The 27,055-nt window shown below is 39.2% G+C and overlaps 1 protein-coding gene across 2 annotated transcripts in view; it reads left to right on the top strand.

Annotated features, from left to right (window-relative positions):
• The first annotated feature begins 11,573 nt into the window (after positions 1-11,573).
• The window catches only part of LOC129130975 (macrophage mannose receptor 1-like), a 55,729-nt gene continuing 40,247 nt past the window's right edge, over positions 11,574-27,055 (top strand). For both annotated transcript variants that reach the window (XM_077174223.1, XM_054649695.2), the window contains exons 1-5: positions 11,574-12,186; positions 15,915-16,316; positions 17,814-17,987; positions 21,780-21,941; positions 25,005-25,118. In XM_077174223.1, coding sequence (XP_077030338.1) covers positions 12,123-12,186; positions 15,915-16,316; positions 17,814-17,987; positions 21,780-21,941; positions 25,005-25,118 — 916 coding nt within the window. In that variant the 5' untranslated portion in view covers positions 11,574-12,122. The remainder of the gene's footprint in view (positions 12,187-15,914; positions 16,317-17,813; positions 17,988-21,779; positions 21,942-25,004; positions 25,119-27,055) is intronic.

Below are 27,055 nucleotides of genomic sequence, written 5' to 3'. Positions count from 1 at the left end.
TAAGTCTTTTATTTTCTTTGTAACATTTGTTTATCCTGCAGAAAGGAGCAGAAGAGGCAGCTGTTGAAGGTAACTCTGGCAAAATATGGAATGTAGTAGTCAATGTTTTTGGGTAATGTTCTACTTTGGAATAGCAATGACAAGCAAGAGACCATCATGGAATGGTTTTAGTCCCTATTCTTACTGATTTACTGTCAAATGTGGCTTCACTTTGAGCATGACAGGTGGGGCAGGGCATTTAGGAACTGAGAAAGGTGGAGAGGTTGAAAAAAAGCAAGAGAGAACTGGAGGTGAATGATGCAATTAGGAGAGACAAGAAGAAGACTGTGCAAATAAATGAATCTTTAATAATAAAGCTTGGTTTGTAGGAGGACACACATGCTTTGTTCAGAGAGGATTCATCCATACAAAGCCTCAGTTTCTGTAAACCAAGCAGTATTTTAAGTCTGTGTCAAAAGTAAATCAGGCCTCTGAGTGAAATCAAAGTTCTGATTGGCATGTTCTGTAATTTCAAGAGATTTACAGAAGTTTTCTACTTTGGGCGCATTAGTTAAACATCTCACCCAGAAGAATTATTAAAACAAACAAAATTTAAGGATGTTTAGGGGAAGCCTTTTTGGACCATGTTTTGACTCCCATGGTCTGTGATATCTTAAACACTTAATGTTCACCTTTAGTTGTTTACATTTGCACTGAGTGGTTTGTAGGGAGAATCAGATTTTATGATTTATGAAGCTCTTCAGCTTTCTTTCCCCCCTATACCTATGTTTTCTGTTTGCTACTTGGATCTCAGCTTTAAAAGTGTAAAGGAAGCTCAGGATGTATATGTGGAGCATGGTTTACTGTATCCTGCTTTGTTGCCTGTGTGACATTTGCTGATTTGGTTTCCTGTGAAAACTGATGGATCAGCTCACTTCTGGTCATAGATAACAGGCAGGAAGAGCTGCCAGGACTCCTAAGAAGAATAGTCCATTAAAATCCTGCATGCAGAACAGAGCTGAAGTGAGTATTTTTATTTTAGGAAGAAAAAGCAAATGCCATGTTTTGATACTGCAGAAGGAAGCTCTTCTCAGAAAATACAGATATTTTGAATTGTTCATGATTTCAAACCCATTACTCTACAGAAAGCTTAGATAAGGTGACAATGTCAGAATGAAACACAGAGAGGATGAAGCTGCTGTCTCATGGCTGTCTGGGCTGCTTGGCAGGCTGCCACAGTGGGGCTGCCTGAGCAGCTACACACTGCACTGGGGGAAACAACAAATGGCACATTGCTGCTGTACCTTCAGAAGCAGACTCTGAGATTCTCTTGTGCTGGACTGAATGCTGCAGATATCTAATTTCTGGTGGAGGAAACCTAGCTTGGGTCTAAATGCAGATGGCATAGCTGGCTACTAATCAGCAAAAATTTGGTTTGTTTTATTTAGGAGCTCTCAAAGTGCTTGAAATAACAGAATTAATTTGAAATATTTAAAAGTTTCTTATATGAAATAATGGAGATGGAAAATTGTAGAAAAGATATTGACAAAATAAGTCTCAAAAAAGGCAAATACCCCATCAGGAAACTATTCTTAACCTATTAATTATTTTAATTTGATTTTTTTTTTCTTATTTAACTGCCATTTAATCAGTCTTGCAACTCCACATTCAGGATTAAACTAACATCTAGGTTTCATATTTTCAAAGTTGTTATACCTAACTCCCACTGAAATGAGGCATCAAAATAAATTTGCCACAACTGTTGCTGATCTCTTGCTATTAGCCAAGGCACCAGGAAAGGCAGATACCAAATCCAAAATCTGTCTGGTTTGGGATTCTTTCTATGAAAATACCAACAGAAATTGGAGTCTAGCCCACCCACTGACAACCTGTATCTGTATGAAAACTGGAGATGAAGCTCTCCTGGTAACAGAACTGCTGCTATTTGGTCAAGGAGGAGGTACAGGACTATTTTGTAGGAGAGATGGGGAGATTGTATGAGGCTCCTCAGCCCTGTAGTGCTGTCAGTATCCCCATGTGTGAGGGCTGGTCTCCACTGCTGGTGCAAAAAAGAATGTAATAATCACAGAAAATACTATGAAAGTATTGTATCCTGAGTAGTTTTATTGGACAGGACACTTTCCCAGTAGGACCCAGGTGCTGCTGCCTTCTGTTTTGGTCTTTGATGTGGTTTTCAGACCCACCTGGCTCCCTGCTCTTCTGAAGGAAGCTTTCATGATTGTATTTAATTGGTCCATCTGCAAACAAGTTTTATCATGATGGAACCATCTCACCCAGGAGTCACCATCATCTTGCAAGTATTGATAGACCTTCACAGGACACTACATCAGCATGACTTAAACTGGAGAAATGAGGCATGTGGTGACTGCCATGTACCATGAACAAGTAATCTGAGTCCCTTGCTCAGGTGCTTCTGGCCTGAGTCATTTCAGTACTGGCTCACCCAGCACTTTTCAGGTGGCAGGTGCTGTAGTGATTATATGTATTTAACATATTTTATTAACTGTAATATTTTTTCTTGACTTTGGAGCTAAAAAAAAAAATCAAGGCAAGACTGGTGAATTTCACAGAAATTTATTATCTACAGATTTAGATTCACCCCTTCTACGTTACCAAAATTTCATAAGAGAGCAACTTAAACTTCTCTTTTCTCTTTATCTTGTCCCACTAAGCCTTGTGCAGGAGACACGACACCAAGAAGAAGTGCTAAACTCTTGATCTCTTGGAGCCACACTGCCCTGAAGTTCAGTTACAGAGGAGTAGATGGAGGAAAAGTTGAAAAGGTTCATTATTGCAACTCCAGCAGGCTCCTGAGATCCAGGGAAGGATTAAGCCCCAAAATATGCTTTACACCAGTCCCAGCTTGGTGCTCCAGCATGTGCCTTCTCACAGCAGCACTCAGCAGTGCTGAGCTCCTCCTCACCTCCAGCAGCTCTGCTCCCTCTGCCAGAGCTTCTCCCACACACCAGGTGGTACCAGCCTCCCTCCCTCTAGCCCTGTCTCACAGGTCACCCTCCTTCCCACACAGCTCTTTAGGCTACAATCTACAGGTTCTTACATGGCCTTTATTTCACTGGAAGTAGGCTGGGGGAGAACAACTTTGAGATTCTGATCTACTTTTTGGCTCATAAGTTTCATTGTATTGAGTATTCAATATACATTTCACCCCATAAACTTCTCTAGTAAGGGGAAGGAAGTAGTAACTGTGTCATTTGAAGGATGAGTTAAGCATGGGATTATGAGGCTGGGTACCTGGACTGGCTTTATGCTCAGCTGTGGGTGCTCATGGGGCTGGTGTTGTTCTTTGGTGATGCTGCAGTGACAGGACTCGTGCTCAGGTCTGAAATTCTCTGTGGGAAGCAGCCCTGGCTCTGCACACACCCGATGCAGCCTGCTGAGCTCTAAGGATCACCCTATGCTTGTGAAGCCACCATGACAATCACTCTCCAAACAGATTTAATGAGCTGCATCTGAATGCACAAACAATTTTGGACTAAACAAAGTGACATTATTTGGTGACTAAACAATGTCAAATAAAAAACATGATTGTCAATCTTGGCCATAGGGGAGACAAACCCAGCACATTTATGAGTAAAGCAGAAGGTGAGCTGTGGTGGGACAGGAGCCACCTCATGGTGCTGGATTTGGCCCAAGGGGAAGTCACTGAGGCATGGAAATTCTATTCTGTTCTGCAGGAGATATTGCCAAAATAATAATCCTGTTGTTGAAATTAGAATGAAATATAAACATGATCTGTGAAATAAAATTTTATTTCCCCTCCTACTATGCTGAAGCTTCAATAATGTGTGCTCAGTGACTGTTTAGTTTGTGTAATAATTCATAATATTTCAGTCTTTGCTAACTTTCTGAGAAAAAAAATTGATAAAATGATAAAATGCAGACAGCATAAACATAAAGACTTCTTGAATCAGACAGGTTTGAACATTAAATCATATACAAAACTGCAGTTCTCAGTACCTTTACTGAAATTAGGTAAATCTCCACTAAATAATCTGATATTCTGACTATGGGTAAATCCCATTCCATGGGTAACATTTCATAAATCTGGGGCTGGCAGCAATTTGTAAAAATTATCTGACTGACATTAGGGATAGTATAATCTGCTTTAAAAATACATGCTTTTTAAAATTCATATTATTGTTTAATTTCATAGTTCTTTGGGAAATTGCACTGAAATCTGTTTCCTTTCTTTTATGTCAGGTGTGTGGTATTTTGCTACTATAACCATCCTGAATGAGTATTCAGGCTGGCATAGACTTACTGGCATACTGATCATGGTTGTAGACTATTATTTAAAGTACAGGGTATTAAAACATTGCTCAACAACAGCTCAACAGAAGATTTGCCAAAAGAATGATTTAAAGATTTCTTGGTATCCTCTTAATACTTACAGGGATGCCAGAGTATTCCTATTCTAGTGAGACAAACCCGTGGTTAAGGAGTGTGGCCTATAATTTGATTATTTGAAGTTAAAAAGCCCAAGCAAACAAAGCCCTAAGTAACTCTCCTCTCTGTAAAGAAAGAGTGGAATCTCTAACTGTTGATCCCTTAACCTCCCCCTTGGATGTTTCTTCCTAAATACTTTCTCCTACTGTTTTATTTCTCTAATGAAGGTTTCTGAAGGACCTCTGTGCTCATGTCATGGCTCTATTTTGAGTTGATAATGACAGTGGATATGAAGATTGTTGTTTCTGAATTAAACTGGGTTCTCTTTGGCATATTTTATTTGTGATGTGGCAAAAAGAACATACAAATCAGCTCTGGATCTTTTCCTATCATCTGATACTTTTTTCTATCATGTGTCATCTTTTGCTATCCATTTCTAAAATACCTATTCCTCTTCATGCTTTAGAAAACACTGTTTCATATATTTACTGCAACAATTCTCCTACATCTCCTTTTAACCATGGTAAACAACCAGAAATGAACATCTCAAGGCAGTAACTGTTATAAGTAGGTTATGGCATTATTTTAATTTCAAGTGTGTCCTACTCTACTCCCACTGAGTGCCAAATTTTAGATATTAGAATTATTTTTTCCCCTGGAAGAGTGGTTAGACATTGGTATAATTGGCCAAGGATGTGATGGACTCTTCCACTGTCTCTGGAAGAATTCAAGAGATGTCTGGATTTGGAGATTTGGTTTAGGGGAGATTGTAGTGTTGTTACTTTGATGGATGGACTTGATGATCTTTAAGGTCTCTTCCAAACTTGATGATTCTCTGTGATTATTATGCTTGGAGAAATCTTATAGCCCACTGGTGCACTCACAAAGTTATGTTTTTTAAGGATTAAAGATATGTTTTCATTTTGTTTAGAGAGGTAGTCTTATCAGAAGGCTTATTGTGCCTAGACAAAAAAGACATGGCAGTCCAGTATTTGTCTCTTGTGCAGGTAACAGAGCCATGGGTCCCACTGTTCTAACATGTAGAACACTTAATTAAAGAAAAATTCCCACAGTGATAGTTAGGAGTGACTTATTACTACAGAATTAGAAAGAAAGTGGAATAGGCTGTGATGATCAAAAAATGCTTCTACAGTAGAATTCCCTTTCTGCCTTCTGGCTGCAGGGAATTTGTAGTATGGATTTATTGTAATTAAAAAAAGGAAGACATGTAGGGTTTCACAATAAAGGCTTGAGGTGTTGTCTTGAGAAAAAAAAATTAAAAAGTCATTCTGATTTAATATTTATTCTTTTGTATTACTCAGCACAAGGATGTATCTATCCTGTTCAGGAATACAGGCTCAGGCTCGAGTTAGGTAAGACCAAGCACAAGAGTATGACATCTAAATTGGTCCTCTATTTATTGCTCCTTCTTTGCTCCATCCACTGACAGCAAAGGGAGGTTAGGGTGACTGTACTGCAGCTTTAGGACACGTAAGACCTAGATATATTTGTGCATTTTCTTTTTTTTTTTTCTTTTATTTTTTCTTTTGGTGGGATTTAAAGTGATTATAGATGAATTTGATTTCTTGACAGTGTATTACTGCATTATTTTTCCTTTTTTTTTTCTCACCAGTGGTCACAATTTGTTCTTAAGATAATGGTATTGTAAAACCAGTGCTGGACTGGATCCTACTTACGTGTTTTGTTCATTGCTCCCATTGTTGTGTGTTGTGTGCTTGCAGAAGTCAACAAGATGAGCTTAAGCCTTGCAAAGCAAGAAATTAGATGGAAAAGTTCTCAAAGTGTCATAACTCTTCCTACTACTAGCTCCTCTATGGAGGAAATGTGTCTGATTCAGCTTTAGTTACAATCAAAATAAACTGTGGTGGCTGTTGATCCACACCCAGCATTCACAGATCTGTGTCCTGGCTCTGTTAGTTTATACACAACACTGTAAGAGCTAAACAATTTTGCCTCAGCTTGATAGATACATTTAGTTTGACTGTCATTGAAAATTCTTTGAGAAAATTTAAGATTTCTGTCCATTTTCTGGGATTTTCCTCTTAGCTCTTAACTCCTTTTGAACCTGAAAGATTTTGGTTTCAATGAAAAACAAAATCTCTCACTCCTAAATACTAATTAGAATGTATAGAATAGTAAAGTTATTGAAACCATCTGAATAAATAATGTTTTAATCTGTGTCTGTGGTAGTTTTACCCCAGCTGGCAGCTCAACCCCACACAGCTGCTCACTCACTGTCCTGCAGCAGGATGGGGGAGAGAACAGGAGGGTGAAAGTGAGAAAACTCCTAGGCTGAGATAAAGATATTTTAATAGGGAAAGTAAAAGGCTACATGAACAAAACAACAAAAAAAGGATTTTTTTCCCACTACATTCCAGTGGCAGACGGGTGTCCATCTACTTCCCAAGGAAATCAGGGCCTTGGGATGACAGACACCATAACTCTGAACGTCCCCCCTTGTGGCAGGTTTGGTGTTGGTTAATCACTAACACACTCCTTGTTGTCAAATCCTTGTTGTGAGACAGCATTAGGGGAAAGGTAAAGTAGGCTCAAAACTTTAAAAGGGTATAAAGAAAATGTTATTAAAAGTAACTAAAAGAAAGGAAAATAATCGAAACAACCCCCTCAGAACATTTCTCCTCCCCCTACAACCTTTTCTTTCCTATTGACGATGTCAAGAAACTAAACCTAAAATTTCCAGTCAGTTTACTACTTCTAAAATAATCTTTTTTCAGCTCACTTAGGGAGAGAAGCTCCTCTTGTTAAGGTTATGGAGATTTCTCCACAAGAGGAATGAAAACAGTTCTCTCATAACTCTCTATTTGTCACGAATAACAGCCACCCAAGGAACCCTATTATTGTAAAGTCCTTCCCATTTCCACAAGCCTTCCCACAACTTATCAATAAACTATGTCAACTTATAAAATTTTATTTTAAAGATAGGTTATTTAAAAGTAAAAATTATCATTATCTATTTCTAAAATCATATTCATCCCTAAAAACAAAAATCATCTTCTTCTCCTAAAAACACAAAACTACTCTTCTCTTTCTCTGTTCAAACTTCTCATAAAATCACAACTACTTCAGAATCTACTTAACATAAAAGCCTTTATTCAATATTAATTTGAATGCTTTAATCTCCCCATATCATACATTATAAGAAAAAAAGTCTTTTCTCCATAACTTGAAAAAAATTTCAACCCCAAAATCTAGATATCTCCTCATTCCCTCCTAAGAACTTAACTTCTTCCTCACTAACCTCAATATCTTCATATTATTCCTTTACATACTTACATCTTATTCCTTACTCTCACTCAAAAAAATTAAAACACTAGAAATATTAACATCACACCTAAAGCCTACCTAACCCACCAATAATTTATAACAAAAAGCTATAACTAGACTATATCAAAATCAGCCTCATAATTAATCTTTTGTTTTCTACATAAACTACAAAAGTGTCTAGTCTCAACCACACTGAAAAAACTGCCTGATGACAAAATCTTCACAACCACAACCTACCCTACTCCGACCCAGACTCCACAACCTCCCCATCTTCTTACCCAACAACTATTAAGACCCAACCCACAACAAAACAAAACCAATAAAAGGAACCGATGAACAACCTAAAAAGAAAAAAAGGAACCCAATCCACAACAAAACCACCCAACCCAACCTAACCAAAACAAAAAAGTCAAAACCGAAACATACTACATCCTCACCAACCAAAAAAAAAAAAACAAAACAAAAGGAAATCCCCGAAGTTTTTAATCTTTAACATGTATATTTCACAAAAACATATCCAACTTCTCAATAATTCAACAAACTATAAATTACACAAAAAACTTTGCATCACTTTCCTAAATTTCCTCCCATTCCAAACCATAACACCCCTTCCTTCTCCCCAGATTTTATGGCTGAGCATGACATCATAGAGTGTGGAATATCTCTTTGGTCCACTGGGACCAACTGTCCTGGCTGTGTTCTCTCCCAGCTTCTGCCCACCCTAGCCTGCTCACTGATGGGGTAGCATGAGAAGCAGAAAATGCCTTCAGGCTGTGCAAAACTGTTCAGTAAAAACTAAAACATCCCTGTGTTATCAGCCCTGTTTTGGTCATAAACCCAAAACATATCACCATCTGAGCTGCTACAAAGAAAATTAACTCCATCCCAGTCAGAACCAGTATAGTATCTAATTTTAATTATCTTCTTACAATAGGACAATCTTCTAGAAAGCTCTCTCTCCCAAATCATTCAGAAGTGTGAAAATGATGTTTAAATACTCTAAGATGACTAACGAAATACAAAAATGGTTTTAGGTTTCCATTGCAGGTAACCCACTGCAGCACCCATGCAAATATTTTTAATGTGTAGATAACTATTGAATACTATCTGAGAGATACATGTTCCCACAGGAAACATCAAAAAACATCTTGGATGCAAATGTAAAAGCATGGATAGTAATCCACTTGATTTCCTTCCACAAATACAGTATGGGAATATTACGCTTCAAGTCTGGATATGATTTAATTTAGCACTGAACTTTCCATTTTCCATCTGCTATAAAAGTCAAGGGCCACTGTGGCTTCAGGATTTCAAAGTATTTTACCAGGAAGAATGACCTGGAACTGGAACTGGATGTGCCACAAGAAAAGAGGGTCTGACCTGCCTCTGAGGAATTCAAGCCTTTCTGTTCTGTGTGAATGTCAGCTGGCTTCCTACCCACAGGAAAGATGGAAACATATGTCTATCTAGGACATGTACCCCACCATTAGTTATTTAGCAGATTGAGCTTTTGGTAGCTTTTTGCCTTCAAATCACCACAGCCTGAGACTTGGCTGAATACTTTTGTCTCAGAAGAGAGAAAATCTTTTCCTTTGACTATATTGGATCAGAATATCTAATTCATAATGAAAGAGGGAGCCAGATCCAGATGTAATTACTGATGAGTGTGCTGCAGATGAGACACAGAGGCTACATGGATAAGCTCATCAAGACCTGTGCTGCCCTAAACAGGGGCTATGTGTAGACATATGTATACACACATAGACATATAGGTGTGTATCACACATGTCTGTGTCAAAATGCCTTTGAACTGGTAATATCTCCAGTATATATATCCAGTGAGTGTAAGGAACAATGAGAAAAAGGCAGTTTTAAGATCAGGAAGGGAGGCTGCAATACTTGGAAGTAGGTCTTCTGAAGTCTCATTTTGGTTGGAGAGACCTTGGGAAGCCATCTAAAATGACCTCCTCTTTAAAGAAGGGCTGACTTGGATCAGGTTGCTCATTATCATGTCCAGTTCAGTTTTGAGAAACTCCAAGAATAGCCTAAAACAGTTTCTTATGTCACTTAGAGGAATAGCTCATTCCTCATAAAGCCACTGACAGCCAAAGAGGTATCACTTCTACTTAATTCCCTTTTTCTGCCTATTTGTGCAACACATTTATTCATTTAAGTTACATGCAGCCTTTGTTGCATGTAATCATCATATAATCAGTCTTACATAACCATGTAAAGTCTTTGGTGGCAGTTTTATATTTTATTTCAGGACTGAACTTCACGCAGCATCTCCCTTCTCTGCTTATCTTGAGCCAAAAGAATGCCACAAATACCCAAACTTTCAGTGATTGTCTTAGAAATAGCAGGGTTCTATTAGGGCAGCAGCACTTTTCTGAGTCTTCTGACTTGTTCCTTTTAACACCAGATGTTTTCCTGGGCTTTTGGGTTTTGCAAATAATTAGGGAAAAATAAATATCTCCCATACACTACAGCAAGAGATTAAGTTTCCCACATGACAATACATCAACACAACAATACAGAACATTGCTGATTATGGCTGAAATACTTCCCACCTCCTGTCTCTGGGCCAGGCTGTTCCTGACCTTTCTGTGGTTCTACAGATGTTGAGAGAAATTATGAAGCACTTCCTCTTTACACCCCTGATGTAGCCCCCAAGAGGACCCAGCACAGCTGAAGTGCCTGGCTGGAATCCTTTCCAATGTTAACAGGAGTTTCTTTGACTTCAAATGAGCTTGTTTTTCATCTCCATTGTTTCTTTTTCTCTTATAATAGTGTCAAAGTACCTTCTTACTCTGTTCTGCCTCTTTCCAAACCAATCTCATATTGGTGTTTCCTGGATGTGCTGTACTTTCCCACCCAGAACTTCCATCAAGAATGATTTGGATGCTTATTTAATACTTATCAGAGATTTCCAAGTGCATGACAACACAGGGGTAGAGCCTGCTGCATAACAGGCTTCATACACATTGTAGGTCTGATGCCTTACAGGTTCACAGAATCATAAGGTTGGAAAAGACCTCTAAGATCATTGAGTCCAACCATTAATCCAGCTCTTCCAAGCCCACCATTAAATCATGCCTCTAAGCACCACATCTCCACATTTTTAAACACTTCCAGGGATGGTTATTCCACCATTTCCCTGGGCAGCCTGTTGCAGTGCTTGACCACTATTTCAGCAAATAAATTCTTCCTAATATCCAATCTAAACCTCCTCTGGTGCAATTTTATGTCATTTCCTCTTGTCCTGTTCCTTGTCTCCTGGGAGAGAGACCAACCCCTGCCTCACCAAGCCCTTCTTTCAGGGAGCTGTAGAGAGCAGCAAGGTGCTCCCTGAGCCTCATGTATGCCCCATCAAAATATCCAGTAAGTCCCATATGTTACAAAAGCCTCTCTATGTAAAACAACAGTAGGAATGGTGTTTTCAATCTGTTTGGGACTCTTCAGACTGTACATTGATGGTGATCTCAAAGAAGTAGCATGCTGCTCTGCATCCAGCACAGCAAGAAGCTGTAAAATCACCAAGGCTGGCTATGCCCTAAAGGCGCCTTTTCAGAAAGACCATTTAATTCCAGGCAGGTGCTTCAGCTTGTGGAACCCAGCTAGGAGGCAAGGTTTTGCCTTTCCCGCGCCGATTCACGAGCAAGATTTGAGTTCTGTTAACAGCAGATAGTGCCATCACTGTCGGTAGAATAAACAAACAAACAAATCTGCTGAAGTTCATTTATTGGGCTTCAGAGAATGCCTCTTAGGGTCCTTAAACCCCCTCGTCCCCTCCTCGGCAGCCGCGCCCCGCTCCCGCTGGCGCCCGGGGGAGGCGTGATGGGCACGGGGGCGCAGCCCAGATCCCGGGATGCCAGAAGTAGGTCTGTGCTCCTTCTGCAGCCCGCGCTCTGAGCAGCAACACGGGCTTTCGAGCAGGGGATTTTTCTTTGAGACTTGAGTTTCTTCCCCTTATCTTTCTCCTTTCCTTACCCCAGAAGAAAAGGAGAGGGATATCCTCCTCCCTCCGAGCGGGGCTGGCTAATTTTCTTGGAAGACAAACCACTGACCCAGATGCAACGCTGTCAGAGTCGCAAAGGGGATAAAAACAAAACAAAACAAACAAACGCCGCGCACAACGGCAACAACGATAGAAGCAGCGCCTCTCTCAGCTATCGCCGCTTTATCACCTGCACATGCCTGGAAGAAGGCTCTTTCCTCCGCTAAGGGAAAAAAATCAGCTTAGGAAAGCAAAGTTTGAACAGCGAATTCCTGTTATTTCAAAACGCCCCATGTGACAGGATATTTCCTTATCATTTGGAGCCCAGAGTTTTCCCCTGATCCAGCGGCCCTCCACAGGCGCGGCGGAGCTGCCCGCGGGACGCCCTCTGCTCCCAGCCCGGGGCTCGGCCATGGCTCCGTCCCCGCTCCTGCTGCTGCTCCTCGGACTGCTCCCCCGGGCTGCTCCGCTGCTCGGTAAGTGCCCGCAGGGGCTGTGCGGGCGAGGCCAGCCGAAAAACCAGGGATCACCCAGAGCCGAACCTGCTCTGGGGCTGGCGGGGGGCGTGCGGAGGAGCCGCGGGTGCAGGTGAAGCTCACGACCATTTAAAGCCTCTCTGCGGCTGATGGAGGCGGCCTCCCCTCGGCACCCCCTCCTCGCCCGCACCCAGGGGTGCCCGGCGGGCAGAGCTGCCCGGCAGGGCGGCCTTTTGGGTGCCCGTGGCGCTGGGGACGCCGAACAGGGCTGTCACCGGCGCTGCCTCAGTTTCCCCCACCGCTCCAATGAGCCCCTGTTTGATTTGACACCATCACCAGCTTTCCCTCACAAACCTGCTCACGGCAGAGGTTTGCAGAAGCGCCCGGTACTGGCGGCTCTGCTTGTCCTCCAGCCCTCTTGGACAGGCCCTGGTTTTGACAGATGGCTTTCATGGCCATGGAATGTTAGGGTAGCTGAGGTGCTAGGATGGATAGAGGTGTGAGAACAGGGGGAAGTTGTGTTGGAAGGTGATACCTGGAGTTTTTACCCACTTACTCTGAGATTTGCCATGATTTCCAGCTCACAGCTATGTTTCAGTGAAAGTTTTGCACTTGCACTTTCTGAAAACCTTTCAGCATCCTTTGCTCTCTGGGTTGAGATCTAGCAATGCAAATCTTTGTAGCACTGCCTTGTAACCTTTCCTTGTGTAACCACCAGCAATCAGTTTTGGCCACCTGGCAGGCAAGAGCCTGTGTAGGGAAGACAGTCACCCTACCTGCATCTGCCTCCTTGCTCTTTCCTCTTTTGCTTCTGTCTTTGGGTCTGTTTTTTTGGTGCTCTCCATTAGTGTTTTACACTGGTAGCACTTCACTGGCTGCTCAAATTACTGCCTTATTTACGCTCACATAATCTGTGAAGGCTTGGAAATGCTGCAGAGTGTGAAATCAGTTTGGCATTCTGGAAATCTCTGCCATGGAAATGATACTGTCTGGTGAGATTCTGCAGTACTTGGCACAATTCTTAACTACAACTTGGGGCCAGAGATAGATAGGCAAATAGTCACAGTGGGGTGAGTAAAGAAAAATGAAAGTCTGTGAGAAAAATTCTTTGGGATCTACTTGGGACATTTGAGGGAAAAGATGCTAGATCTCCTTGGATGGCTGCTTGTGCACTGGTAGTGGTGAAGTTGTTTCCTAAGCCTGGCAGGTTCTTATGCATTTTAAAGACCTTCCTTCCAGGAGTAAGTTTCAAAATACGACTCACTGTTAGGAATAGGTTTAATTCAAAGTACTAACATTGTGGTACTCATGAGCACACTGTGGTGGACCCTAAAGTGTTCCACCCACTGTTCATCTGTGGTGAAGAACGGCACCTGTCACAGAGCTCTATAACAAATGTTGCTGCAGAACAGTAAAACACAGCTAATGGTGCTATGTGTGGTTCTGCTCAGCCCATTTCCCAGATACAGCTCATCATGTTGGCAAGAGTTGTGTCAAGTGTCTACAGAGAGGACTTGGCAGGGCAGAGGAAGTGCTGCACAAATACCTGGTTTGTTTCTTCTAGACAATCTAATTATTCACACAGATACTATTATATGGGAATCCCCTTTGGTGAGCAGGATGGCAGAATAAACAGAAATGAAGCTGCAAACTTGAGCAATACAGCACTAAGTTACAAGTCTGCTTGGTGGCCATGGATTAGAGAGGAGCAACACTGGGGGAAAGGATATCCTGCAATTACAGCCTCAGCCACAGTTGCTCCAGCATCCTGCTCCCTCTTGTTCTATTCTCCTGTTTTGGTGTCAGCTTATTTTCGATGCCTCCTTGGCTGAGCTGGCCTTTTAACTGCTTGCATATGCACTACTGCCTGCATTGGGAATATGCCCTTGTATAAGCAGGTGGGTTGGGTTTACACACTTCTAATCCCTTGTAAAGGCACCGTTGGAATAGTAGAGAGCCTCAGTTTTGTGCCCCTCTCCATCCCCACTGGCCGGACTGCTTTGTTTAGCTTTTTAACTTCATTTTTGAAGCCAAAACTCATGCTTGGATACAGTGATCCAGGCTTTTGACTTAGGGATACTTTTTTCATGTGAAATAGCATCTTCTCTTTAACATCACAAGAACCAGAAAATAAGGGCTGTTATTTTAGGCCACAGATACAATTTTAGCAGTTTGAAAAATCAGGTAGCGTTATCTACACATGCGAAATTATTTGACATCTCTTTTATCCAGAAACTTTGAACATGATTTCAGGAAAAGGAGAGTTGCAAGCACTGCATATATCAGTTTACAGTAACATTGTGCTAAATGCTAGCAGAAAAGCAGAATAAAAAGAAGTTGTCATCAGGAGTGATAATTATACATTTCCTTGTATTGTCTGTGAGTAAAACAGATTGGCAAAAGACAGCAAGTTCTGCCTCCAGTGCTCATCAGTTTTACATTACTTCCCAGTGAGTTGGAAGCCAAAGGACAAGAGAAGGAAGCTGAACTATAGATGAGATACGTCTAGGTCAGCTCTTTCTCTGAGAGAGAGATTATTTGTTCCCAGATTGTTCTTCTGCAGAATGATCATTTCCACATTAGAGCCTCAGCAGAGGAAGGAAGACTTTTGTGGTTAACCTGTTTTCCCCTTAACTATTTCTCCATTATAGAATTTGATAAGTTTGGTAATCATACACTCAAATAAATAGTGTTTTAATCAGTTTCCATCCCATATAAATTAATATTTCTCCTTCCTATCTCATAGCCAGGTAAAATACAGCTTTAAAATGTTATACAACCTGTTACCTTCCATGAAAGAGCATGATAAAGTTCCTGTGCCAAAAGGTATCTCAGGTGAATCAGAGAGGGGAAATTTTCAGTCTTTCAGCAAGACTGGCTCAGAAATGTTACACTCATAGCACATCCATGTGCAAAAGATGCTAAAACTTTTCAAGTGGCTACAGTTTTGAAACCAACCTTGAAGATGTGAAAATGCATGCTGTGAAGCACTGTTTACTGAGAGGGAGAAATAACCTGGGAAGCTATGAAGAGCTTTGCATATTTTCATAAGTCATGAAGAGGCATAACTGGTGATGGCAAATCCCACTGCTGTTGGTATTTCAGTCATAATGGAGAGATGCAAGAAAGAAGTCACTGATGACTGAATTGAAAAATAAATTTGTTCTATAAGAAGCTTGAGTATAAAGCTTAAAAACATATCCTTCTCCTCAGTTAATAACTTAAAGATTTTAGCAGGGCTTTTGAGACCAGAGCTCCCCACTGTGAGGAAATGGTGCCTGAAGAACTTAGGGACTGTTGTCATCTCCCCAGGCCTGGGAGCCAGTGCTGCTGGAGAGTTCAGTGTCAGGATCTGCTCTCTACAGTGTCCATGCTCCCTCATTTCAGTAATTCCCACGGGTGCAGCTTGGATTAACACCATGAGTGTGTTTCTCTCTTCACTTTAACCCAAGCTTTAAACCTACAGGAGACACTAGGTCTACACCTCTGCTGCCTTGTGCTTTTGTGTGTAGATGCTTTCACTGCCACAAACCAGTTGAAATGTCCTCACATCTGAGCTAGTTGCACCATACAGCCACTTCAACAGGTGAAAGTGTAGTCCACACCTTCTTTTGCTGAACAGATAATGAGATTTGCACATCAAGAGGAGTGTCCAGATTCATATTTCATTTAGATAGCAGGTAAGATTATTTCAAACCAAATCATTCCAGTGCTTGTTTTTTTTACAGATACTAGCATCTTCTTAATATATAATGAAGATCACAAGCGCTGTGTACTGGCTCAAAGTTCTAATTCAGTGACTACTGCCCCTTGTGTTCAAGAAAATGAGGCACAACAATTCAGGTGGGTCTCAGATCACCAGCTTATGAGCATAGCATTCAAATTGTGCTTGGGAGTGCCTTCGAAGAAAGACTGGGTTCCCATCACTCTGTACCCTTGTGACAAGGCTAGTGAACTTCAGCGATGGGAATGCAGAAATGAGACTCTCTTTGCAATCCAAGGGGAAGATTTGTTTTTCAACTATGGAAACAAGAAGGAAAGGAATATTATGCTGTACAAGGGATCTGGTTTATGGAGTAGGTGGAAAGTCTACGGAACCACAGACGATCTGTGTTCTCGAGGCTATGAAGGTAAAGTTCTGTAAATTAATTTCTGTATTTCAAACTCGTTTTTATGTGCAGATAATTAAAACATTTTTATGTGTAGAAGAATTTTCTTAATCTTATTAATGATCAGTGAGTGTGAATTCAGGTGAAATAAACAATACTTGAGTGGGTGTGCCTTTCGTTTTTTGAGTACTTCAGTTTGGTTTTTTATAAATTAGTCAAAGTGCTGATAGATGATTAACCATGCATGGTAGTGATTCCTTTGGAGAGAACAAAAAATTCTATGGTTATTCAAAACACGTGTACAACTATTACACAGGAGTTGATGATAACTTTTACTATTTACTACATGTGTACAGAAAGACACAGTGTAAGTGTTTAGTCTGTTGGTTATTTTTTTTTCCTTAGGATGTAAATATTAACTGGCAGTAAGATATTTCACTCTTGATATGTTAATTTCCAGTGTATTGCAGATGTCTTCCTAGGTGTTTGAAGGGAGTCTCAGAGTTGGTGCTAAAATGTTAGACAAAGAAATGAGATATTTTAAATTGTTAAATTTGAATAAGATATTTTAAATAGTTAAATTTGAAAAAGTTATGTATAATGCATCTCTCTCTATATATATTCATCTCCATATATATATTCATGATAAGTATCTGAAAATATATTTGACTTCCCATTTAGTATTTTTTGATAAACAGAAATGGTCACAGAGGGAGGTATGGATGCAGTTTCTGTGGTTTACACTATGACTGATTACAGTACTAGTCCTTGGCCAGAAGCCAGAATAGAAGAACCCTAGCAAAGCAAATTATGTGAAAGAAGGCAGGGGGGAGATGTAATAATGTCCTGCTTTTCCTTCCTCCTCTGTTTTCTAGCAGCTCTGTGAGACAGTGACCCTGATATGTAACCTTTCCAGAAATCCTTGTCAGGTCCAGTTCCCCTGTATGTCCTTCCATCAATGAATGTACATTATATATGCACACACAGAAAGCTGCTTTAGTTACTCTCATAAGTTCCATTGAGTCAGGTTTCTGATAAAACAAAAAGTGTTTTTACATGCAAATATAAAATTTGTTTGGGCATAATATATTGGAGTCACTCTATGGCATATATCTTTCAAGTTTACGTGGACATGCTCTTCCAGGTCCAAAATGATCAGCAGTTGGCTGGGTTACTGACAGAACATTCAACAGTCTTTTGCACTTTAAAAAATGGCATGAGTGTGTGTGTTTTGTACTTTTGATTGTTATGCATGGGAAATTTAGCATGGGACTGTACTTGTCTTAGCTCAGTTGTGGTCTGTTGTCTCCCTTAGCAACAAAAATTTGTCTCACTATGAACATGGGTATCAGCTTTGCCCTGGAGTAAAATGAGCAATGTTCCAGTTCTAGTACAGCTGTATACTAAGCTAGCAAGCTTTCCTTGCTATAATATTTTTAATAGGATCGTAAAGACGAACTCCTATATATCTCATGCTTATTAATTTTTATGCATTTTTGAATTGTTGTGTCTCCTTAGATACCTACACAGTGAAAGGAAATGACAATGGAGCCCCTTGCGTGTTTCCTTTTAAGTTTGGTGGTAAATGGTATGCTGACTGCACAGATGCTGGCAGATCAGATGGCTGGTTCTGGTGTGGAACCACCTCAGACTATGATGTTGACAGGAAGTATGGATTTTGCCCAATGAAATGTAAGATTTTTACATTCACAGTTCTGCTGTGCTCTTACTCAGCTGCCTGGAAATATGTCCATAACGTCTGCTTTATAGTTTGAAATGTCTCTGTTTTGCCTGCTTTCCATTTAAAAGCAACATAAATATCCAAACATAGGACCCATCATAAAAAACATTGCCCAATTATTTTTGGGTGAAAGTATTTTAATCGTATTCTGGAATCTCTATGTACACCATTTACTTAAATAGAAAGTAAATTAGATGCTTACATTAGAATAAGTGGCATATATAAAAGGTCAAAAAGTAGAAATCTATGAAGTGGAACTGAAAGCTGGAATACAGTTTCATTGAAAATTAAATTTACTTTGGGGAATGAGTTGCCTTTTAGACATGAAGGAACTTTCATGAACTCTTTAGTACATCCCAGTGCTTCCCAAATATGTGTACTATATTTTAGTTCTGTCTTTTAACTCAATTAGAAGTATTTTTATTCTAAATTCCTTGGTTTGCATATACTTGATGTTTAAATTGCAGTATTATCAAAATGCAGAACTTTATTTAGAAATGTTGATTCTTCTTTAAGGAAATGGGAGTAATTTATGCCTGCATGTATTTGAATTCTTTTAAATTCTAATGAATTTTCTCTGGACCTCTGTAAAATATGTAGTAAACATTTTGTCTGCAAGCTGTTTCTTCTGTCATGCTGAGAAGGGTAGCACTTTCCCCTCCTTTCTTCTTTATTATTGTGTTTTGCTGTAAAGCTCCAGCTGACTGCAAGCAGAGATAAGAAGAAAAATATGCCTTTCCTTTGATGTGAAGAAAACTGTTTGGGTTGATCTTACTGGTTTGATGACAAAATACTGGTGTCCTTTCCTGATTTCCATGAATGTTGCATTCAGTATTTCAGAAAATAAAAGCTGCACTTTTTTTTTTTTTTCTTCTATGCCAGTATCATTTTCAGGACAATAAAAACATGCCGGGAATAGCAATCCCATTAATAAAGCACATGCAAAGCTGGCTTAAGAATACTCCCTGTTTAATATTATTTGAGTACAAGAAATAGGAGGCATCATTAAAATTTTTTTTAATTCTTTGGCATAATTCAAGGAAATCCATTCAGATGGCAGTGATTGTTTTTGGAAAAAGCTGTTTTATGCTGACTGCCTGCATGTTTCCTTCCTGATTCTTCAGTACTAGCTATAAAATATTCAGGTTTGGGTCATATATTTTAGTGAGAGACAGCCCATAGCAGTAGAAGTTTTAGTCATCCCTATGAAAGAGAAATGAATGAGATGTGAGAGTGTGATAAGTTAATAAACTTCAGCAACACCTTTGAAAATAGGATGTTTAAGTTTGTGTGTGTGTTAAAGTTTATTTACTAAGAATAAAGTGTTGTTTCCTAAACTGTCTTCTTAAACAGACCAAGGGTGCAAACATGAAAATATGTGATGCAAACTCTTGCAGCTGCTCATACTGGGGCCAGGGCCTTAAGTGAAATGTCTGTGGCTGACCCAGTCACTTCTCATTGTGACCAAAACCACCTCAGATGTTCTCCAAAATGAACAGGGCATGAGGCTGCACCTGCGACAGTTATTAAAATCAATAGAGGTGGAGAAATTTTATCAGTGGAGGTGCCATAATTGTGATTATGACCCTTTATTTGGTGATTTAGAAAGAGATGCTGAGACAGTAACAGCAGAAGTTTAACCCCAAGTAAAGGAACTGAGCAGAAACAGAGCAAACAATTTTTAGTAGCCCAGGAAATGCTGCTTCTTTATAGGTTACACCATGTCTTTTTGAACTGTATGCTGCTCTTGAAAGAAGGTCTTGGAAGAAAACAAGTTGCACAGTGTAAGACCATCAGGACAGTGACTCAACATGTACCTATGGATCCATTCCAGTGGGAAAAAGTCCATTGAGGCCTCTCTTGACAGATGAAGGAAAAAACCCTTCTGAAGGGTTTTTTATGCATTAAGCAATGCATAAAAATGCAGGTGACTAGGACAGAAACAAAACCTGCAGAAAATAAATGCATGCTGAATTAATCTGTGTAGGGATAGAGTTCAGATTTTTATTAATTTTCTACTTATGTCCTGAGGACAGGTGTGATTTAACATTAATTTAGCTTAGGTGCTAAAATATATTATTCCAGGAAAGCATTTCATCTTTTTGTTTCTCTGGGGAACTAAGCTTTAAACAATAGCATATAGGCTTTAAACAATAGCAGATTTTCCAAAATCCTGCTCTGCAATCCTGCATTTGAACTCCTAAAACTCAGGCATCTTAAAAGCAAATTTTCCAAGACTTAGAAATGAGTTTGATTTTTATGAAAGGCCAAAATTCTACAAGAGAGCACCATATGGAAGTCAGCTATAAATTATGAGACAGGGGAACTGAGATGGAAGGTTGGATGAATGCCCAAGACTTGTTTACCTCTTCTCTGTAATAATTACACAAGATTTATAAACCCCTTACTATCAAATCAGAGCCAGTTTTCTTTACTGAATTATAGATTTTACTATTTTTGCAATATTAATTTTATCCCAGGCTTGTGCACAGGGATTTATGGTCTTTTAGAGTAGCAAAAAAGTTTTGATTCTGATAGTTATAAAATATTTTGGACAGAAGTTGATTTGCGGATAATGATAATCACATGAAAGTTATCATTTTTACTGAAATGTCATTATTACAGTAGGTTATATTTTATTTATTTTAAAAATAATGTGAAAAGAAGCACTTTATATTACCTATAGGCAATCAGATTTAATACAGGAAAAAGTGGAACTGGTTAAGTGACCTCCTGGTATTTAACATGTATCATGCTTTGTTTTGAGTTTTGTTTATTGTCCCGTTTCCCTCTGTTTGCAGACTGAAGTATTCTGAGCATTCTGAATTTAGATGAGACCTCTTTCTCTCAGTTTTTCAGATTGCAGCTTGAGAAGCTGATAAAGGCTTCAGGAATTCAGGTTTTTTTCCTTGTTGGCAGACATGCACTGATCTCTGCTGTGTTCTGCTTTAGTCATGCAACTTTATTCCCTTTATGTGATATTTCGCTCAGTGCTGGGACCTCACGTAGGTTCCATTTTTGGCAGATCAAGATCACACTGTTTTCTATTTCTTGTTTGTGGAGAAACAATTGAGATGAGGCAGGAGAGACTGCAGCAGTGTAAAGAGTGTGGTACCTTCTGGGGCAGCTTCTACTGTTGGGTCCTTTTGGGTGGTGCTTTCACTGGCATTGCCTGAAAGTGCCAATTCAGGTATTCAAGGAGTTCAGTCAGGCTATGTGGCAGAGGAGAAATTCATGCCATGTCAGACACATGCTTAAGGAATGAGGAATTGCAGGGGAATGTGAGATGGATACTGATGATGTCAGCTTTGCATTCAGCACTTGGGTCTGATTACCACAATCACAGTAAGAAAATCCATAGCCACTTTACATAGTGACCCAAATTAGTAAAAAATTTGGTGTTTATCTCAGAAAATAAGGTCAGCTTTATATATACCTTAGGTAGCATCAGCCTGAAAATTTTTAGTCTTTTTCTCCACATTCACAAATCAACTCTTTTATGGCATGTTTTTATCCACTTAAACAGCAGATTCTTTTGTACCAGAGAAAACAGTGACCTTGTTTCATACCCTGTCTGCTGTCCTGGATCTACTATTACCTTAGAGAACCTCAGGATTCCTTTCAAACCATTTGTCTATAGCAGTGTTCGGGCATTTTTTGTCTTTTGCTATGCAATTTTTTTGGTATGTTTTATCTGGTTCTGTCTTTATGATGAGTTACAGCATTTTTGTCTCTCCCTGTAGTTACTAGTAATGATTTGTGGAACACAGACCCTTTAACAAATGTCCAGTACCAGATAAACTCTGAGACAGCTCTGAAGTGGCATCAGGCAAGAAAAAGCTGTCAGCAGCAGAAGGCAGAGCTATTAAGCATCACAGAGTTACATGAACAAACATACCTTACAGGTAGGTTAATATTATCCATAATTTCCTTAAAAAAGTGTATTATTGCAACAGTGACACTAATATGGCATGTTCCATCTTGAAGATTATATTTTTTCAATTCTGGTAATTAGTAAATTGAAATTGTTACATTGAATGATTCATCTGGAAATATAGGACAGATAATATTTATTTTATCATGATTAAATATTGCCATAAGCTAATAGTGACATAAAAAATACTTCAATTAAGTAACATAGGCAATAAAGAATGGATTTTGGAAAGCAGAAAAATGCAAAGCAGTTTGTAAACTGAATATGCAGATATCAAGATTACATCCTTTTTGCATTCTTCTTGTAGTGTGTATTAGTCAGCAGCTTCGCCTATTTCAGTAAAGCCATTACATCTTCAGTATATCCTAAAATATGAAAAGAGAAACAACGAATAAACAAAAGGACTTATAAATATTCTTTTTTTGTTTCAATCTCTTTCAATGTTTTTTGGAAGGCGTTTCCACACTTCTCCTATGAGAAAATTCTTAAATTTTTTGAATATATTTACATTCTACATTGAGAAAGTCCTCTTTATTACCTTCTCAGCCTGTGTACAAACATGAAATAGTTCACTGATTCATTTATTAAATAGATTAGAAAATATTTTGAATATGGTACATCAGTTGAAAGATAAAATATTCTATACCATAACCTATATGTTGTACTCTCTAAATTTGTAGAATAAGAGGATTAGAGAATGGTTTGGGTAGAAAGGTGAACATTTAAAGATCATCTAGTCCAACCTCTCTGCCATGGTATAGGACATGGATTTGACTGCATTGCTCAAAGTCCCATCTAACCTTACCTTGAACATTTTCAATGATGAGGATCAACAATTTCTCAGGGCAACCTGTTCCATCAACATTGTAAAAAATGCCTTCATTATATCCAATCTAAATCTGCCCTCTTTCATTTTTAAACTATTAACCCTTCACCTGTCACTACAAGCCCTAGTAAAAAGTCTTCCTCCAAATTTACTAAAAGTCCTTTGAATTTATTGAAAAGCCGTGACACAGTCTCCCCAGAGCCTTCTCCTCTGCAGGCTAAACAACCCCAGCTCTCTGAGCCATTCTTCACAGGAGGGATGTTTCAGCCCTCTGATGAATCTTCCTGCCTCCTCTGGAGTTGCTCCATGCCTTTCTTGTACTGGGGACCCCACAGTTGAACACAGCACTCCGAGTGGATCCCCCAGAGAAGGGTGAGGGTCAGAATCCTTTCCCTTGCCCTGCTGCCCATGCTGCTTTGGAGGCAGCCCAGGACAAGTTTGGCTTTCTGGGCTGTGAGTGCACATGGCCAGGTCATGTCCAGCTTTTCATCCATGAAGTCCTTCTCTGCTCACAATCCATTCATCCCCTAGTCCATGTTGATATTGTGAATTTCCATGACCCAGGGACAGGACCTGGTGCTTGGCCTTGTTGAATTTCACGTGGCTGCCACAGGCCCACTCCTCCAGCCTGTCAGAGGCCTCTGGTTGCCATTGCTTCCCTCCATGAGCCAAACACACCTCTCAGCTGGGTGTCATCTGCAAACTTGCTCAGGGGGCACCCAGTCCCACTGCTATGTGAGTGACCTAGATATTGATAATATTGGTCCCAATCCAGACCCTAGAGGGACTCCACTTGTTACTGGTTTCCATTTGGATTCTAAGCCATTGACTGTAGCTCTTTAGATGAGCCATCCAGCCAATTCCTTATCCATCTAGAAGTCCTTCAATCAAATTCATATTTCTCCACTTTAGAGGAATGAGAAATGTATTTTTTAAGCTATGAACAATTTGTTCTGTCTAAACTTCCATTTTCAATTTAAAAATTTGGTCAAAACATGGGTTGTTTTCAAATGATTGTGAGAAAATTGCTCTTGAAATTAGTGCTCAAGGGAGCAAACTGGTGCTGGCACAGAAGGTAGTTATTAGTTGATATGTTTTAATAGCAAATTGATAGATATGGCTGCTAAATGTATGTGAATATCAGTTTTTCATTATACAACTGTCCTGGCAGTACTAGGATTTCCTGTCATGCTCAGTTCTCAGTTTCTCCTAACTACAAACTGTTTTTCCATAAGAAGTAATAGAGCATGTTAATGTGTTGATGCAAAACCAGGTCTGAAATTCCAATTCTTTCCAGTCAACTACCTCTCCTTTTAAGTTTGCCATGCTTCAAGTGCTACCCATCATTGTGGTGTCAAAGGCAGCTACAAACTGCAACATCTTGGAAGGATGCCATCAGTAGAAGCAGAAACAAATGATACATATTGCACAATGATTTTCTGTGAAATATGCAGAAACACACTTAAATTTAAAAAATCAGCATGCATCCAGCTGCTCTTCCAAGCCTTATACTGAGGGCAGAGATAGATAATTGATTATAGCAGACTATGTATAATGCTCAGCAGGGCCATACATAAGCAAGATATTTCTAAGTGCTTTTCAGAGCTAGAGGAATAAATGTGAGCTGTTTTTTTTTTTTTTTGAAAGCTTAACATTGGCTAACTGACTTAACATTGGCTAAAGAACTGAAACCAGATTAGTCTGAAAAAGTGCTGTTGAAAAGGTGGTGTTTGCAATGATTGCGTTTTAATGTATTTTGATAAATGAGAATAGGTTTTTACACTGTGAAACTCATACTTGTTAATTTTATGGAAGAGAAAATACACACTGGGAAACTATGTCTTTCATTTTAGAAAACTGATTTTTGGTTTTGTGATCTTTTCTGCAACTTTATCCATTTAATATTTTATAGTTCCAAAAAAAAACAAGTTTCATGTTTTTTTTATCAATGGTAGCAGAGTCATTTTGTTTTCTGTTGTAATAAAATTCTCCAAACCTAAATATGTCAAAACTCTAAAACTAAACTGACCAATGTAGGATGACTTTTTTATCAGGTTTAGCATAACCACCTTAACTAGAATGTTAAAAATTGTTAAAACTTGTACTAGGGAAAAAGAGAAGGCTTAACAAGAATTCAGCTCTCAAGTTTTGAGGAGTGTTTTCTCTTGCTGTGGACTTGCAATGTCTCTCTCTGTCTCTGTTACCCAGGTCTGACTCGCACACTGAGTTCAGCTCTCTGGTTTGGCCTCAACAGTTTGAATTTCAACAGTGGATGGCAATGGGTTGGTGGGGCTCCTTTTCGGTACTTAAACTGGGTTCCAGGTAAGATTGTATGCTTTGCTACTCAGTTCAAAAGGCAAAAATTTGGTCATTGTGTAACAAGTATGCTTTCTAGCATTCTATTCTCCTGCTATTATTGAACTTGTTTTGATGCTCAAAGATTGTGATTGTGATTTGAACACTGTGAGTAATGGCCCTTATGCTAGGGATATGGCCCAGGCTTAATTTATTATTCATAATGGAAATGGTAGGCTCAAAACCCATAGGAAAGTTTTAAGTAATTTGTTGACACTTCATTTGCTTATCTTCCTAATTTATTTTATTTTTGAATGTGGAAGAAATCAAGTGCTGTAGAAGTCTTCATTTGTGAGATTAGAATGATCAGTGGTGGGGTTTTCTGTTTGTTTGTTTGTTTGTTTTCCCCTTTTCTTCAAATTCCTCTCCAATTTGTTTTTGTTCTTTTGTTCAATTTTTTTTTTTTAATTTGCTTCAAGAACAGCTTTTCGTTTTCATTTGGGATTAACCTACCCTCAAAAGTAACACATATCAAGCTGAACATTTGAGGCTAGACTTCTTTGACAGAAGCCCAGCTACTCCACAGCTGTGGCTGCAGTGTTGAACTCTGGTGCCATCATTAGAAAGTTTCTGTGCAATCTGTGCACATGGTGAAGGGCTGCATCTCTGGTTGACTATTCAGAGTGCCTATGTAATAGTGGTTTTTTGCAGGACCCTTGCCTTGTTCCTTTGCACTGGCTGTTCAGGGAGCTTTTGGAGACTAATTTAAAGTAGGTGTCTGAAGTTCTGCAGTGTAAATGCTCTTTATCTTCACTGAGCATTTAATCATTAGTAACTAAAAGTGCATGCTCCAGTGTATCACCCAGGGCCTTCCTTGGGTAGGTAAGGCCAAAAGCACATTTTAGGTGGACAAACTTTGTGAGTAGGCAAGCTCTGAAGAGAGAATTGAACTACTTTATAAATAGCTCTCCAGTGGGGTGAGCACACAGGCAAACAGATGAACTGCAAGTTGCTGTGGAGGTATTTACAGGTCTGTAGTCTGAGTGCACTGATGAGAACCTGCATGTAAGGAGCACTGGGGGAAACAGTTGTGAGATGGAGCCAAAGCAGCAAGAGGAGCTGTTCATGGTTGTTAAAACTGCAGAAAACTCTCAGCTGCACTGTAAAGAATTAAATAGTTAAGATGGGGTTTTATGTAACAGAAATGGACTCCATTTATCCTTAACTCCTTACAGTCCTTAATTTCATTCAAAGGTAATACTCTACTCTTATGTCCATATAACACATCTTATATTTGTGCTACCTCCTTCATGACTTTATGTTGGCTCTGCCTCTCTGTCTCATCCCCATTACACTGAACGCTGAAGAACTAGCTGCTTTTTTACTAACAAATTTTAAAAGAATTTGTGGAAACTTCCTATTTTTCCATCACACTAGCCCTAAAGTAATAGAAAAAAAATTGAACTGTTATCAGTTTTTAAACAAAGCTAATTGTTTAAAACAAACAAAATCAGTGTTTAAACAAAGCTAATTTTGCTTAGAGATTTTGGGGATCTAGCTGCCAATAGCTGTACTTCTTTGTGCAATAAAACAATTAAAATTGTATTTTTGAAGTAAGCATATATATTTCTCCTATGGGAAGAAAATAGAGCATGACTGCAAATATAAGACTGTATTTAATCTAAAGTAATGAAATCATAATGATATAAGAAAATTTCAGTGAACAATCTTGAACTCTAAAAATATTGTTCTGTTTTGATTATTCTGTGTAGCACCAATGCTTGTTATGCAGCATAGTGGTGTATGGTCAGAAATTAAAGAAAAAACATGCTAAGTTTAATAACAGTATGTCAGATCTTGAAAAGTTCACCTGGTTTATTGCTGAAATTTATTCTGTTCTACAGCTTCTACTTTTCTTCTAGGTGTTTTTGTTAGTATTAATGCTAACCAACTATAACAAAAAT

The sequence above is a fragment of the Agelaius phoeniceus genome, chromosome 1 (assembly GCF_051311805.1).
Source record: "Agelaius phoeniceus isolate bAgePho1 chromosome 1, bAgePho1.hap1, whole genome shotgun sequence".
In the NCBI taxonomy this organism is placed as follows: Eukaryota; Metazoa; Chordata; class Aves; order Passeriformes; family Icteridae; genus Agelaius; species Agelaius phoeniceus.
Note: the sequence above shows the minus strand (reverse complement) of the source record. Positions and strands in the feature narration are given on the sequence as shown.